The 15,453-nt window shown below is 34.9% G+C and overlaps 1 protein-coding gene across 1 annotated transcript; it reads left to right on the top strand.

The window, feature by feature from the left end:
* The first annotated feature begins 17 nt into the window (after positions 1-17).
* Positions 18-6,720, top strand: LOC105256378 (putative glutathione-specific gamma-glutamylcyclotransferase 2). The gene is made up of 4 exons (XM_011266226.3): positions 18-1,446; positions 4,790-4,825; positions 4,946-5,208; positions 5,629-6,720. Exons 1-4 carry the CDS (start codon positions 1,279-1,281, stop codon positions 5,894-5,896), a joined length of 735 nt encoding a protein of 244 aa, XP_011264528.1. The 5' UTR covers positions 18-1,278; the 3' UTR covers positions 5,897-6,720.
* Positions 6,721-15,453: the final 8,733 nt, after the last annotated feature.

The following is a 15,453-nucleotide window of genomic DNA, read 5'->3' as shown; positions in this document are numbered from 1 at the left end:
TAACATCGCGCTAGAAGGTAATTTTGAAATGTGTGTATTAATTTTTTTTCTCAATGTACTCCGATAATATGTACCGGGCTTTTTTCCTGAATTAATTCGATGAACGATACGCTCACGTACATCCGGGCACGATGCGTCAATCAAACGACGCGTTTCATCATCCATCCCCACCATGCAACCTCCGTTGCGAACCGGCGTGTACTCTGCCACTTTCCTTCGTCTCTTCACTTCATCGCGTGCTCCGTCTTCTTCTCGTATTCTCTTTCTCCTTTTGGCGCGCGTCCGATTTAGTTCAACCGAACATCAACCGGTCAGTAGTCGGTAGTCAGCCGACAGTTCTCATCGGATCTCGATATGTGATCGTCTCTCTGCCGGAATTCTCCAGATGTCTCGAAAATTTCGCCCGCTCGTTCGAGACCTTAAGAAAGATTCTGGGAGATCGTGCTTTCCCTTGGAGCGGATCTCCCGAGCCCGGCCGACCGATTGATCCAAGATCGATCCTAAAAATCAAGAGGAAAATCAGAGATCGATCATCATGCAGCAGGATCGACAGCCGCGAAAGAGGAACGTCATCGCTATAGAACTCGCCGATCACACCCGACGTCACGTCGAGCCGTCTCGCGAATTGATAAATTGAAGTCACCGACAAATTAGCATCCCTGTGATCAGGATCCCGAGGTATAAGTTGAAGAGAGAATAGAGACGTCGGCGTTAATCCGATGATCGAGAATCGACGCGAGCGGCATCGAGAGTGAGAGGCCACGTGGGTTGCAGCTGATCGATAAGAATCCGATGCGAGAGCGAAGGAAAACTCAATCTGTGACATTTCTTCCAAGAGATAGAATCTCTCAGAGCGCGTAAATCGCTCTTTCTCTCTCTTTCTTCTTTCAACGGAATTTGCTCTGCAATGTAAACGAGGAGACGCAGGATCGACTCGGAGAGTTTTCATCCTGGAAAAGACGGAAGATGATTCGGAAGAAATTTTTAGAAAAAATTGAAACTTTACAACTGCTCGATAACTAATTTGCATATTTGTACTTTCTTGCGAGATAAGAGAGATTAAGCTTAAATTCTTCGAAATCTTAAGGACAGATGATGGAGTATCACAAGTTGCTGAACTTTGAATTGTAAGATATATTATTCAGCGATAATTGAAGCAATTGGATAGCAAGAGGCAAAGCGAAAGAAAGAAAAAGAAAAGCAAACGAGACACAGAGAGAAGAGAGAGCGCGAAAATTGCTTGTTGCCCGATTTTTTTTTTCGCGAGAGAGCACAAAAATGGAGAATGCACACGATGACATCGATAACAATCTCTGGGTGTTCGGATATGGATCGCTCTGCTGGCATCCAGGTTTCTCGTACATCAGAAGCATGATCGGCTATGTCAAGGGCTTTGATAGGCGATTCTGGCAAGGCAACACCACGCATCGTGGGACGATCGAGAAGGTGAATTGACTTTCAATTTTTTTTTAATCATTATTCTTTTCTCCCTTCATTATTGCCAATTATCGCGCTCGTCACTTATGACTGATTTAATATCTAATAGGCCGTATGTAATAGACGCACGTAGAATAAAATTGGCTATACACATACGCGGTCTAGTGGAAGGCGAATTGAATGAGATAACGAGATTATTAGACAAAATTGGCTTTAAATTTTCGACGAAGCGCTAAACGGAATTCTCTTTTTATTTAAAAAATATCTATTGTAATTTTATATTCAAGAAATATAGATAAGAGATTTATTCGAAAAGATTTTATGGATTTTTTTATGCTCAAGAAATAAGGATAAAAGATTTATTCGAAAAGATTTTATGGATTTTTGATAAAAATAATGAAAATTGTTTTTTTTTTAACGCGCGACTGTCCGATTATTCATATAGTCATATAATTATTATATAATTAATAATGTAATATTGAAAATTCATATATTCATACATTTATTATTACATAATTGTTATTATTACATAATTAATAACGTAATATTGAAAAACTTTGTAATAAAAATATTTAGTACATTAAAAATACTTTTACTATGATATCATAATATGATCAGTCATTAATATGATTACGGTTTTGTGTACTGATACTTGAGACATGCATTTTCCATTTACGCGATAATAAAGATTATAAAACAGCTGTACGGACTTTGAATAAAGCAAATATCCGTGGTAACGATCTTCGATACTCCTGATATGATAAAATAATAAACAGAATCTCGCAACTACTAATAAGAAATCAATTCCGCAATTGGGAAGGTTCAAAATTGTGTGCAATAGATTTAAAAAAAAAAACATATTTTTATATTTATTATGACGCTTAATGAAAATGTCGGAAATTAATCGATATTTCATTTCTTCTCTTCCTAATCGTATCCGAGTATCTTGACAATGCATGATATCTTGTATTTGAGGATTTGTCCTTGCCATCCTTCTCTATTTTCAGTTGGTCGAATGCAATCGTATACCTTTATCAGTTTGAAAATTTGATTGACATATCATGAAGGTGACCGTTCGTGGGGTCTCTTTCCTTCTATCTTTCCCTGGACGATCAGCTTTTCGAGAAAATCTCTTCACATAATGTGATCGAAATATTTTAAAATAGACTTGTATATTTTGCTCAATCTTTCAATATATATATATATATATAAATATATATATATATATATTGGAGGGTATATATGTGTGTGTGTGTGTGTAATAAATTCTAAATTGAAATGTATAAAGAAATTTTTTTATAAGTATCGAAGAGAGAGAGAGAGAGAGAGAAATATGATTATGAAATTTTTTTATTAAAACTTTAATGTATGACCACTCTTATTACTGCGCATCGTTTTGTCTCGCGATAATTTTCAACGAGATTGATCGTTTGCTAAAAAAGAATAAGCAGGAACTGATAATAAGGCTAACCAAATCGTGAATGACCAGGCAAGGTCGATAAGTTTTTATAACTACATTTTCTTCGGGCGCAAGAATATTCGACTTATTGTTAATGTTACGTCATATCATCGTATCATCACTGAATTTATTAACTTTGTATTTCGCTGTCATTAAATATTCACTTTTAATTAAATCACTAAAATTAAAAATTAAAACGTACGAATAAGTAGTGTGTATGTCTCTCTCCCTTTCTCTCTCTCTCTCTCTCTCTCTCTCTCTCTCTCTCTCTCTCTCTCTCTCTCTCTCTCTCTCTCTCTCTCTCTCTCTCTCTCTCTCTCTCTCTCTCTCTTTTCCGAGTTGAATTATTTCAAAACAGTCCATCTGTTGCATTATTACCAGATACATTTGGATATGTATGGCATTTGTCATCTATATTTTCGTGTATTGTAAATATATATATATATATATATATATATATATATATATATATATGCGATTATATGCTCGCGTGATTTCTATGTCGAGTCACGTGACTTTTAAATTCGCGCGAATATTCTATTAATATCTTAATTTTGTCGTTTGCTGCAGCATTCTTTCTGTCTTGGCCCAATTCCAAGCGCGCACGTGAAAAGATACGGTTTTGTGCGCGCATTGATCGTTTATAATACAAGTGTTTCGGCTCGATAAGAATTCGCTCATCAACTTTCGTTTTGATAAAGAAAATATGCGCGGCCGAACTTTATGACACATCGCGAAATAAAAATATAATTGTTCTCGCGAATCTTTCTTTCCTGTTCCTCTTTCTAAAATAATGCGCGGGAAAAATTTTTCTCGTATTTCCGTATTTATTTTATACGTTCCTCCCTCCTTTAATTTAATTTCTCGAACGCGAAAAGGCGACGTTTGACATTTGCAAACTTATATTTTCTCTTTCGCGCAAAACTGTTCTCGGAAAATTAATATGAATAATTGCCTAGAAATATTAAATATTGATAACAACTTATATTATATAAGAGTCGTGTTTCTAAAGTGCAATTTCATAGACATTAATTCTTCTCGAAAAATGCAAATTTTATCGAGTATATATATGTATATTAATTAAGTAAAAAAGACTGGTCGATGTGCATCCACGCTCATAGCGAATCGATAAAATGATATCTTTAATTAGATTAATAAGATTTATGGACTAAAAACAGGAAATCATTCTCTGTTTTTATAAATTTCATATAGAAACTGTCAACTCCCAAAGATATTTCTAGGACATCTCTCTGGTAAAATATCAAAAGAATAATATTTTTCTTTCTTTCTTTTCAAACACTTACCACAAGATGAATGTTGTACTTTGCTGACGTATAAATTACGTGAAATTGTATATATAACCAGTTAGAAACCAGTAGTAACCGATATCTTTAAAGAGAAAGATTAGCTCTGTGTGTGTATGTGTGTATGTCGTACATTACTCTTTGTTTGATGTGACATTTCACAAGAACGCGATATGTATTTTCATCTTTTATTACAAGATAAAAATTATAATACAAATTATTCATTACAATATAAAAATATATACGCAATATAATAACGTATAAAAATATGATACATATCTTTTATATAATAATATCTCTTACATTTCATCATGTAAAGATTTTCAGATTCGAGACTTGATTTTCCATATATGACTCCTATTTTACTTCCTATCTTAATTTAAATAGTTTAAATTATAATATTAGTTTGTGGAACTAATGATATAAAATATAAATATTTGTCTGAAATTATAATCAATTTATATATTTATTTTTATATAATAATAATAATTTTTTTTTATTTAATAGGATTATATTTATGTTATTTAGAGTTAAAAATTATATTTGAGTGAATATTATACAATAACGTTCTTCCTTTTTTATGTTGCAGCCTGGACGAGTCGCCACACTAATCGAGGATAAAGAGGTACGGCAATTTATATCAGAGTAATTAATGGTCACTTCAGATACTATCGTAAATGACCAATTCTTAGGAAAGAAGTGTGGGAGTCTCGCATGTAACGTAGATTTTTCTCTTTGTCGACAGGGAGTAGTTTACGGAAGAGCGTTTCAAGTTCAGGATAACGAGGCACTATCCTATCTGGAGAATCGGGAATGCGCTCTGGGAGGATACCTGACGACCATCGCGACGTTTCACAGCCGGGACGAGGGCAAGCAGTTTTCCGTCATAATTTACATCGCCACTAACAAGAACGAGCAGTGGCTCGGCGAAGCGTCCTTGCAGAATATAGCACATCAAATCATCGAGTGTTCTGGCCAGAGCGGACACAACGTCGAATATCTCTTACGGTACGAGACGCCCATGCAGTACTTCCTCTCTATTTTCATCCCATTTTCGAGCAACGAAGGAAGACTGTTACTTGATTAAGCGTTTCACTCTGTCTGATTGTAACGACTCGAAATATTTTTAGATGCAATGTAAAAAAACTAATATTAAATTGAACATTAATACTTTTACAATTTCGCTATATATATTACACATAAAATAGAATATTTTTACTTTTTATATAATAACAGAAGTTGTAAGAGAGAAATCTTTATTATTGAAAATATGTATTTCAAAGAGAAAGATAAAAAGGACTGTTTGTCTCTTACAAATCTTGTTTCATCATCGTTATTACGTTGCTCGATATGCAATCTTTATTAATATTTTATTAATCTACAAGTAAAATATAGTGAGATGATGCATTCATATGTGACTGGTGACAGGTTGGCGGACTTCATGCACCGTTACTTGCCGGAGGCGCACGACGAGCACCTTTTCACGCTGGAGATGCTGGTGCGTTCGCGAATAAAAGAGGAGAACATGTGTCTGGCGACGTTGATGGGTAATCGCGACTTCGTCATCGACCTCGACGAAGACGCGGAGCCGGCAGGTAATGAACGCGCAGAAGCCAACGATCGGCCGCCCCGCGAGAATTCCTTCCAGTTCAGCGCACGGATACCGTCCAAGAGCTTGCGTTGCGTAAAAATGTAGTTGACCGAATTCGGGTAAAGTTTTCGATCGGGGATACATACGTCCAATGCGAATTGCGAATGACAGCTTATTTTCTTGCGCGACGTTCAAGTACAAACGACTATTTCGACGAAGACGTTAACTGGTAGCGAGATTACGTTTTTATAGGAAGTGAAAATTCTAGGCAAATCAAAGCTAGTAAAAAAAAGAATCGAAAACCCTTAATAAGCTTCGCTATGTATATAATATAATATATAATGTAATATATATAATATATATAATTTTCTCCGTTGGCGAGAACGCTTCTTTTATCGCCGATATGTATCGGCTTCGGTCTAAATTTAAAAAGCAGCTGCACATTCCATTGGGAATATAGTCTCGCTGCCGGTATACGTCTCTTATTGTTAGAGGCTATTCTATCATACGTGTTTATAAGACGGCTGTGTTAATTTTGTATCGCGCAACGTGCTGGACACGTGCACGCTTAGAGATCGTGAACTTCGCCGCTTCCTACTTTATTAATGTCAACTTACTCAGCTACGTATTATTTTTTTTAATGTAAGACATTTCTCATTCTTATCTTGGGAAAGCGAGGATCGTAATATGTGCGCGAGCGAAATAAAGTTGAAATTGTCTAAAGTCTGATATATACGAAGAAAGAGCGTTTTAGCGAAGCATATTTTTTATATTGAAAACTGTAGACATCTCATTTTTAAGTGTTTATAAGCATTCTAATATTGCGAATTTATACTTTGTACATATATAGTTAATTTTATACACTGACGCGCGCGTGCGTCTCTTTCACGCACATTAGACTACAATATATATTTCTATAATAAAAATGTTATCTTTTTTAAAGAAATATATTAAATGTATCTACATTTTGTGGATATGTAAACAAAAATTGTAACTCTCGTTTTATGAGAGGATGTTTTTATTGGTATAAAATTTAGAAAAAATTATTAATGAGACAAAATGAGATTATTAATGAAAGTGTATCAAATAAAACACGTATATACATATGTTAGAACTTTTTTATCGTGCGTCAATAAGTTAGGAAATTATCATTCAACGATCGATATGTTAGGAATGTTTCTTATAGATTGTACTATCAATAAGGTAGATTACTAATTCTTTTACATTTAAACTTTTATATCTATAATTTTCCCCTCGATATAAAATACATTTTCCTTAACTAATTTATTCAATTTCTAAATCTTTATAAAATTATTTTCTTATATTATGATAAATTTCATCTGCACTCTTTCTCCATTAATTTTAGGAAATGGACGAAAAGAGGGAATATTTAATGAAATATATTTTTATTTATTTTTTATTACCTATTAATTTTATTATCTAGAAATCGAGAATTTCGCGCAAATAAATGTAATAAAATGCGGTCGAAAAATTCATGAACGGTACATTGTAATATAGAACAGCCATTCATCCAGCCGCTTAGACTCTCCATAAATATTAGACTGTCTATCCTACGGAACGTTGCGTCGTACATTTTAGTTGCCATTATTTTACGTAATAATTCGAACGTTCAAGTTTTAGAAGAAAATTTTCTAGAATATATACGTTCAATAACAGTATTCTAACGGAACAATCATCCGCACTCTTCTCTTCCTCTACACCCTACCTTTCTACTAGCGATATGATATCTATAATTACGTTTTTTTATATGTTATATCGAGTAGTAGAGATTCATGCGATTCATTCATCGATGGTCGTTAAAGCGTATCGCCGAAAATTCGATCAAAGAAGATTGCTCGCGTTAGCAATTGTAGTTCTATATGATATGTAATGTATTTAATGCAATTATATACAATGTCACATCAAACGAAACGAAATTCTAAAGTGATTGACGTTCCACTGAAATATGCAAGTAAAATATCAACTTATGCAATGTAAGATATTTTTTTAATCTTTACATCAAAGCATTCAAGTAACGCTTTTACTGCTACATGTTATATATTCATATCGATTTGCGTAACAGATTGATAACATCTGTAAAAAAGTAAAGTTTGTATCAGGTTATTTTTTTAGAAACGTATGGCATAACCAAGAAATTATCTTGCACCGATTTCAAAGGAATTCGTATTAAGAATATTGAGGAAAAAAATTGTATTAAAAGAGATAATCTTTCACTGTATTTTTTTAAGAAGAATGATGAACACGAATCTGCTATGATACTTGTGATGTGGGACCGGTTTTTGCTAAAGTAAAAGGGTCCAACCGTTCATTAAAAAAAAAGAAAAGAGGACACATTTTGAACACAATCCGATTCAGACACGTCGCATTCGTGATGCAGTTGCACGCCGTTGGTCTTTCGACTTAAGTCTCCCGTGTGTCTCAAAGTCACGCGTTCACGAGAGCATCAGACTTAAAACGAGTTTAGATACTTATTGCGAGATACTACAAAGAGAGGAAAAAAAGAAGATGCACGTCTTTACGTAATGCAAAAGAGCCTACGCAATGTTTGCCTATGCTTCTCACGCATTTTTCTACCCGATCAATCAGTGATCGGAAATATAAATAGCGATCTCGCAAAGTAACAGATTCACGACCTGATTGCAATCGAGCTCAATTTTTGTGAATTTATAACTAAACAAAATCTTCTTTATAAAAGAAAAAGTTGTTTATATATATGAATTTATATATAAATTGTAAAATGTACGTATAAATTTATATATATTAAATTTATACGTCATAAATTTATAGATACATATATGTATAATTATTATTATAAATTATTAAATTATATAAATTATATAAATTATTATAAATTATTAAATATCATTATTATTAATATATAATATTATGTATAAATTATTTATATACATTCTGATTTATACATATTTCTGATATTTTAAGAGAATGAATATATATGTATATATTCATTTTCTCGAAAATAATAGAAATAAAAACCAGAAATTCAGAAAAACATTTAATTTCAATCGACTTCGATTAACTTGATTTTCGCAAGAAAATGTATTACAGTAACCCTTATAATCGAAGTCTTTGACGTTACGTCAGACTGAACATTGTTTCAGTTATGAACGTCGATTTCTTACGATAAAGAGAAATCTGCCGCGCACAGTTGAAGTTTTCGAGCCGACTCAAACAACAAATAACGACTTGCCCACGTCTTTATAGAATGGACACCGGCGTCCGTCACGCATCGTGACGGTAGAACCAGCCATGTATCTCAGGGATAACGTTACTCCGTAACGTAGTGCATCCACTGTCCTGCAATTCCCATTAAGGACACCAAACGGGTATTGATCGGACTCTTTTAATTAAATGACATAAAATGTATACTCAATTTTTTTTCCCGAAATCGGGAGGAGAGCGAAAAGATTTTATTTAAAGATTTTATTAAAAGATTTTATTAAAGAATTTTATTAAATTTTTATTAAGAATTATTAAAAATTTGTATTAAAAATTATATCGATATTATTTTCTTTAATATAATATAAATTTTCTAAATATTACATAAAATCTATTAAAATAATTTAACTCTCTGAATGTAGAAAAAATATACATTTGAATTGCGTTTATAATATATATCATACTTATCATATTTACAATCTAATAATTTTTGCATCGTAAATGATAATCGCATGCGTTATAAAACATTGTCATAAATGACGTATATGAAATATTCGCTATTTATACGTGTTTAAAGTCACTACTGTCTCATTGATATAAATTGTGAAAAAAATATGATGATGATTTATTCCGAAAGCATGTATATATTCATATATATGTGCATATTATATATCGCATAGAAATTTACGTAACAACGTGTATCGTGCACTCTGCTCAGCCTCTTATTGCAATGATATTTACTGTGAAAAGCGAATGAAAGACGCTGCATGCAACAAATTGGACATGGCCGGCCTGAAGAAGTTAACAACTCGCACACGAGCCAACTCGAGCGTGTACGGCGTATACGCTTCGTTTCGCTGAAATAATAACGAAGAGATCCCCCCAGACCCGACCCGGTGTGTCGTCACGGTGTAAGCAGGAATTTCTTATTCTCCTTTCCTTTACATTTTCACCGAAAATTACAAAAAATTCCCACTAGAATCTTCCGCGAGACGTCGCGAAACCGCTCGGAATTAATATCGTAGGCAACGGACAGTACAATCGTTATACGAGAAATTAAATTCCTGGCCGGAGAAATTAAATTTCGCAAAAGAAGCCTCGTAAAGCATTTCATTCGAAATATCTTTATCTTCCATCTCGATTGACACACATTTGTATCATCGATCAGTTTACGAAAATCAATTCGAGAAATCGACCAAATTCATAATCATCAACTTTTCCATCATCAAGGACTGAAATATTTTCATTCCTCTATCGCATTGCGTAGCCGAAGAATTAATCAGATACGAATCTGGACGATTACTACTGCCATTAAGTGACACCCACGGTTCTTCAAGGGCTTTTGCGCGTGCGGCGAACTGTGCAAGAAACGTCCTACACGCGGGAACGAATCGGTCTTGCACGTCGCTTGTTGGCGATTGACAAACCAACGATCCGGCAATGTCGATCGCGCATGAAAATGCATAAGCAACAACGGCAAAAACTTCGTTAAGGCTGGCCCAAGGAGCGTAAAATGTGGCACGTTACATCACCATCCGTATAAAAATGTCTTTTAAAAAAATATAATACGCATAGCGAGTAATTGCGTCACTCAACGTGACAGATTTATTCGAATAATTATAAAAAGATTAGGAGCATATACACGCAACGTGTGTGCGAATCAAGCGTAAACGCTTGATGTACATAAGCGACCAATTGAAATTCAAGACTTGTGATGTGAAGACTATTTTCTAAGTAGCGATTGTAACGTGAAAGGATGTAACAGCGACGCGTTAATGACGGCGTTTGCCAACAATTATGATCATAACCACGTCTGCTTTGTAGATAAAACTCGCGCGTTACAAGAGCACCGTCTCGAGAGAAATTTTCCCGAGAAATGTGCAACAACGAAGAAACAATGCTGCGATTCCCGTGGACCGTAAATGCACGAATCAAGCCGTGCATTAACTTGCCTTTTGCCGCAATTACGCGCGACGCGTTTCTTTTTATTATCATACACGACGAAAAACTTTCGCCGGAGCCAACATTTTGCATTTCCTGCCGCACACAATTTCAACAGCATGCACACGTATGTCCGCCGTTTGCGACTTTTTCTCGTGCATTTCTTCCTCACATGTAGCTCGCGATTCCTCGAGCTGTGTATTCCAGCTATTGTAATTTATATATAATATATCATTATAATTCTAGTTAGAATTATTCTGTAATAAATCTTTTGTGTCTATTGTTGCGAAGTCAAATGACTTTAATAATATTTCTTGGATTTCTGTTTGAGAAATGAAGTGAGATATAATCGTTATCGTTTAGGCAATGCTGAGGAAATAAAAACGAGATATCCATTATTGGCTCATTTGTCGAAATTAGTTTCGTACCACGTAGACGCGCGATATAATCGCGCTAATATGACATATCCCGACGTAATTGTTTGTCCCCGTTAATGCGGACGCGCAAATGAAGCGCGGTAAATCCCAGAGCGGTCGGTGATGCATAATTAACGTCCCGGCGTTGCCTTCCCTTTTGTATCATTTATGCGTAAACGATTAATTGGGACTCGTAATTTCGCCGCATGATTTGCAAAAATTATTTTTCCATCTCTCTCTCATCTCGATTTGTCTGCAAAGAAACGACATATTGTAATATTTATGTGTTGTTTACCTATTGTTATAATATATTATTGTAATATTTATTGTTATAATTATATATAATTAAATTATAATAAATTATATTTATAATAAATTATAATAAATTATATTATTAAATTATATGTAAGTTATATTTTTTTATTAAATTCATATTACATTATGATATTTATAATTATAATTAAAATATTTGTAATTAATTTTTATATATAAATATATATGTAATCATAATTTATGAGAATAAATTATAATCATTATAGTATATTCTTATTTTCTATATCTTATATAAGAGGCTGCTATTTTATTTACTTCGGTAGCTAGTATTTTCCGCGAGATCCGCGATGCCGCGTTTATCGTCGCATTTATCATCATCTTTGCCTCAATTAATAATTCAATATCACGTCGTAAACGCCGCACGCCTGGATGTAACGTAAGGCGAAAGAAAGGGCGCACAAAGGCGCCTAATTTGGCAGAAATCTCTTCTCGTCATTAACGCGCGCGATTGCGATGCACCTCGTCGATCATTTAACGGCGGCCATTATGCGCCGGTGCATCAATTAACTGCATTCGTGCTTCTCTCATGCATGTGTTCCATCTTTCTCCACAAATGCATGCACATACGCGGATAACAAGAGAGAGAGAGAGAGAGAGAAGGGAAGAGAGAGAGAGGAAGAGAGAGAGAGGAAGAGAGAGAAAGGTCGTTTCTGTGTCGAGCGAACCCTCTGGGCAAAATGTATGTCCGTTCGGTATATTTATACCGTATCGATACCGGTGTAAAATTTGCGGGAGCATCTATCACCGATAATCCTTGTAATTCACTCGTTTCGCATAACAATTTATTTTCCACGAGCGCAGAGCTCTCCCTCAATTTTCCACAATATTTGAAATTTTTTTCATACAAAAATGAACGTCACGGCTGGACAAATTTTTCGTGCCACTTTTAGGGAGAATTCCGCTTAATCATGGATTTTCGCGAAAAACTCGTATCAATTTCTATCGAAATATTATCAATCTCTGTCGCTTTAGCTCTCCGAAATAATTCGAAATAATTTATTCCCGTTGTAGCCTAATTGCGAATTAAATTCCACATCGGGACGTGCAACGAACGACCCATTAGCGTAAACTTTTTTCCGTCCCGCTTTCGAGATATTCGAGTGTACTGCGCCCGATTGCGACGCATTGATCGACATACGCGCCCTGCCCAAGTGAGCTCTAATGGCTCGCTTGGAAGGTTATTCATATCCATGATTCTATGAAAACTAGAGCGAAGCCAAGTTTCCGTATCGGCGAATGGCAATTACTCGAGGCCGAAAGGGGTCACTGTCTCATAAAAAGACACGCGAAGAGGGTTGGCGCGACGAGGGTTGACTTGAAAAGTCATCTCCTAGGATCACCTAAGATCATAAATAACAGGAAATGAGGAGAATTTCAATTGTCGATGACAAGAGATAAAAAATAAAGATAAAAATAAAGATATTTATGATATGTTTTCTTTCTTGCGTATATTTTTCGCGTCTTCCAGTGGGTGGATATTTGCGTCACGAGGTTCGCATAAATTCGCGGGGATTCAGCGGAGTCACTTTGCTTATCACCTGCCACCTCCGTGAAACGCTATCTCTTTGATATCGCTTTACACGATTATCAAAGTGGATCGTCTCGCTGTGGGCGTAATGTGTGTATTGTCAACACACTATCCAATATAAAATCATCGATAATTGCGTCCTGCACATTTCAAATATATGACTCTTGAACAAATAAGATTGCTAAAACTAATAATTTTTTAAAATAATAATTTTTTAAAAATACAATATTAAAAAGATAATATTCGAAAGCTTATTTTTTTACACAAGAGTATAATAAAGATGTAAGTAGGAAATATTTATTGAAAACGCAATAATTGAAACTATATTATAATTAAAATGACAATTTTCAGAAAGTTATCGGAGATGTTTAATTTAAATATTTATTTGAATTATTAAATTCGCCATTTCAGATATTATTTTATTTCATTTTCCTCTTAAAGTGAATAATATCTTTCTTGCAAATTCTTTCCTGCAGCTTTAACAAATTAAGCAGCTCTGAGAATATTTTTCCACCGATGAATAATTGCATAGTTTGGTTTGCTAGAAATCAATATTATTGAGTTTTATTAGTTTCTGCGCATTGGTTATATAGGTAACCTTCCGGCGCGCATAGAGCCGTATTAATGTTAATTGGCAATCATTCTCGTTGGCGTTTCGCCTCGCGTGCATGCCGAACGGTGCATTATCTATGCGCCATATTCTAGAAATAAATAATCGCGCACAAGGTAAAACCTCGTAAAATCATATTCGCACCGTCAGACAGGTGAATTTCAAAGTCGGGTATAATTCAGATACCTAAGACGCGCTGATACCCGAATAACCTCGAGTCTCACATTCTACAGAAGCTACAAAGACGAATAATCGCGAGCAAAAAATTACGTTCGCCATCATCCACATGATTTTCGACTATTTCTTCCAAGTGATTTCGGACAATTTATACAAAAAGAATTTATAAAAAATTAATTTTATTTATATACTTGAATAATCTTTGACCATGAACGCGAAGCAGGTAGCGCTAGATAGATAGGGGGAAGACGCGCGGTGTCAGCTGCGACTCTCTTCGGGAAGAAAAGGCGAGGCCCCCCGGGAGGGGATAACCATGAGAAGAGTCATCCCGCTTGCGTCATCCACCTGCCGCGCGCGGTGCGTCCGGTACCGTTTCGAATGTCCGTCACTGTTCTTCCGGCTTCGTAGAGCGGCGATCGTCGACGATAAACCGACCGTGATCCTAATAATCGATCCTGTCCTCTTCCTTCCTGCAACCCTTTCGGGAAAGAGTCCGTCGCGATCGAACGAGACTAGACGAAAGGTGAGATTAGAGTACTTGACGCGGATCAAAGGATCTCGGCGGATCTCGAATCTGCGTCGACAAGGTGTACTCGCGAGAGAGATATACTCGAAGCTGTTGCGAGTGAAGTCGTCGAAGCTTCGTGTCGAGAGATCCGGTCGCTCAATGACTCACGGTTTACATAAGGGATACACGTTTCCAACGGAACGCATCACGAGAGAGGAGTGACGTACCCCGTTCGACGTTAAGCTGTAGGAAGAAATATGTACGAAGAAATGTACAAGGTGTCTAAAGTTTTTTGCGTTTTTTCCCATTGAATTTTAATGATTATTTGCAATTCTTAGAAGAATCATAATATTCAGATATCTTTTAAATATAGGTATTTCGTCTTTATATTTCATCGTGATGTCAAAGCTTAAATAGTTTATTATATATTTTTATCAAATCTTATTAAATTTATATTATTTATATTATTTATTATTATATATTTTTATCAAATCTTATCAAATTTATATTATTTTTATTATTTATTATTTTTATTATTTAAATTTATATTACTTATATTATTTATATTATTTTTAAATTATCTGGATATATAATAAGACAATATTTTAAATTTTAATCTTAATTCTTCAAAAATAAAATAGAGAATTTTGGAAATCAAAACTGTATACGATGAAATATAAAAAAAATCGCAGAGAATAATAATTTTGTTTCTCGAGTTAAAGAAAAAAATTATTATTTATTGAAAATTGTGTATTGTATCATTGAAGATGGAAGGGAAGAATGTACCTGCAGCAAAGTGGACGCTCGTTCAAACGCGCGGTGAAGAGGAGAGAATCAAGGTGGGATCTTTCGCGAAAATCGAGACGGGAAGGTTAACGCGATCGGCGCGAGACGAAGGTGACGTGGTCACGGATTGGCCTAGGCCCTAGGGTTACGCTTGAATTTATAGCC

The sequence above is a fragment of the Camponotus floridanus genome, unplaced genomic scaffold (assembly GCF_003227725.1).
Source record: "Camponotus floridanus strain SB8 unplaced genomic scaffold, Cflo_v7.5 scaffold7, whole genome shotgun sequence".
In the NCBI taxonomy this organism is placed as follows: domain Eukaryota; kingdom Metazoa; phylum Arthropoda; class Insecta; order Hymenoptera; family Formicidae; genus Camponotus; species Camponotus floridanus.
Note: the sequence above shows the minus strand (reverse complement) of the source record. Positions and strands in the feature narration are given on the sequence as shown.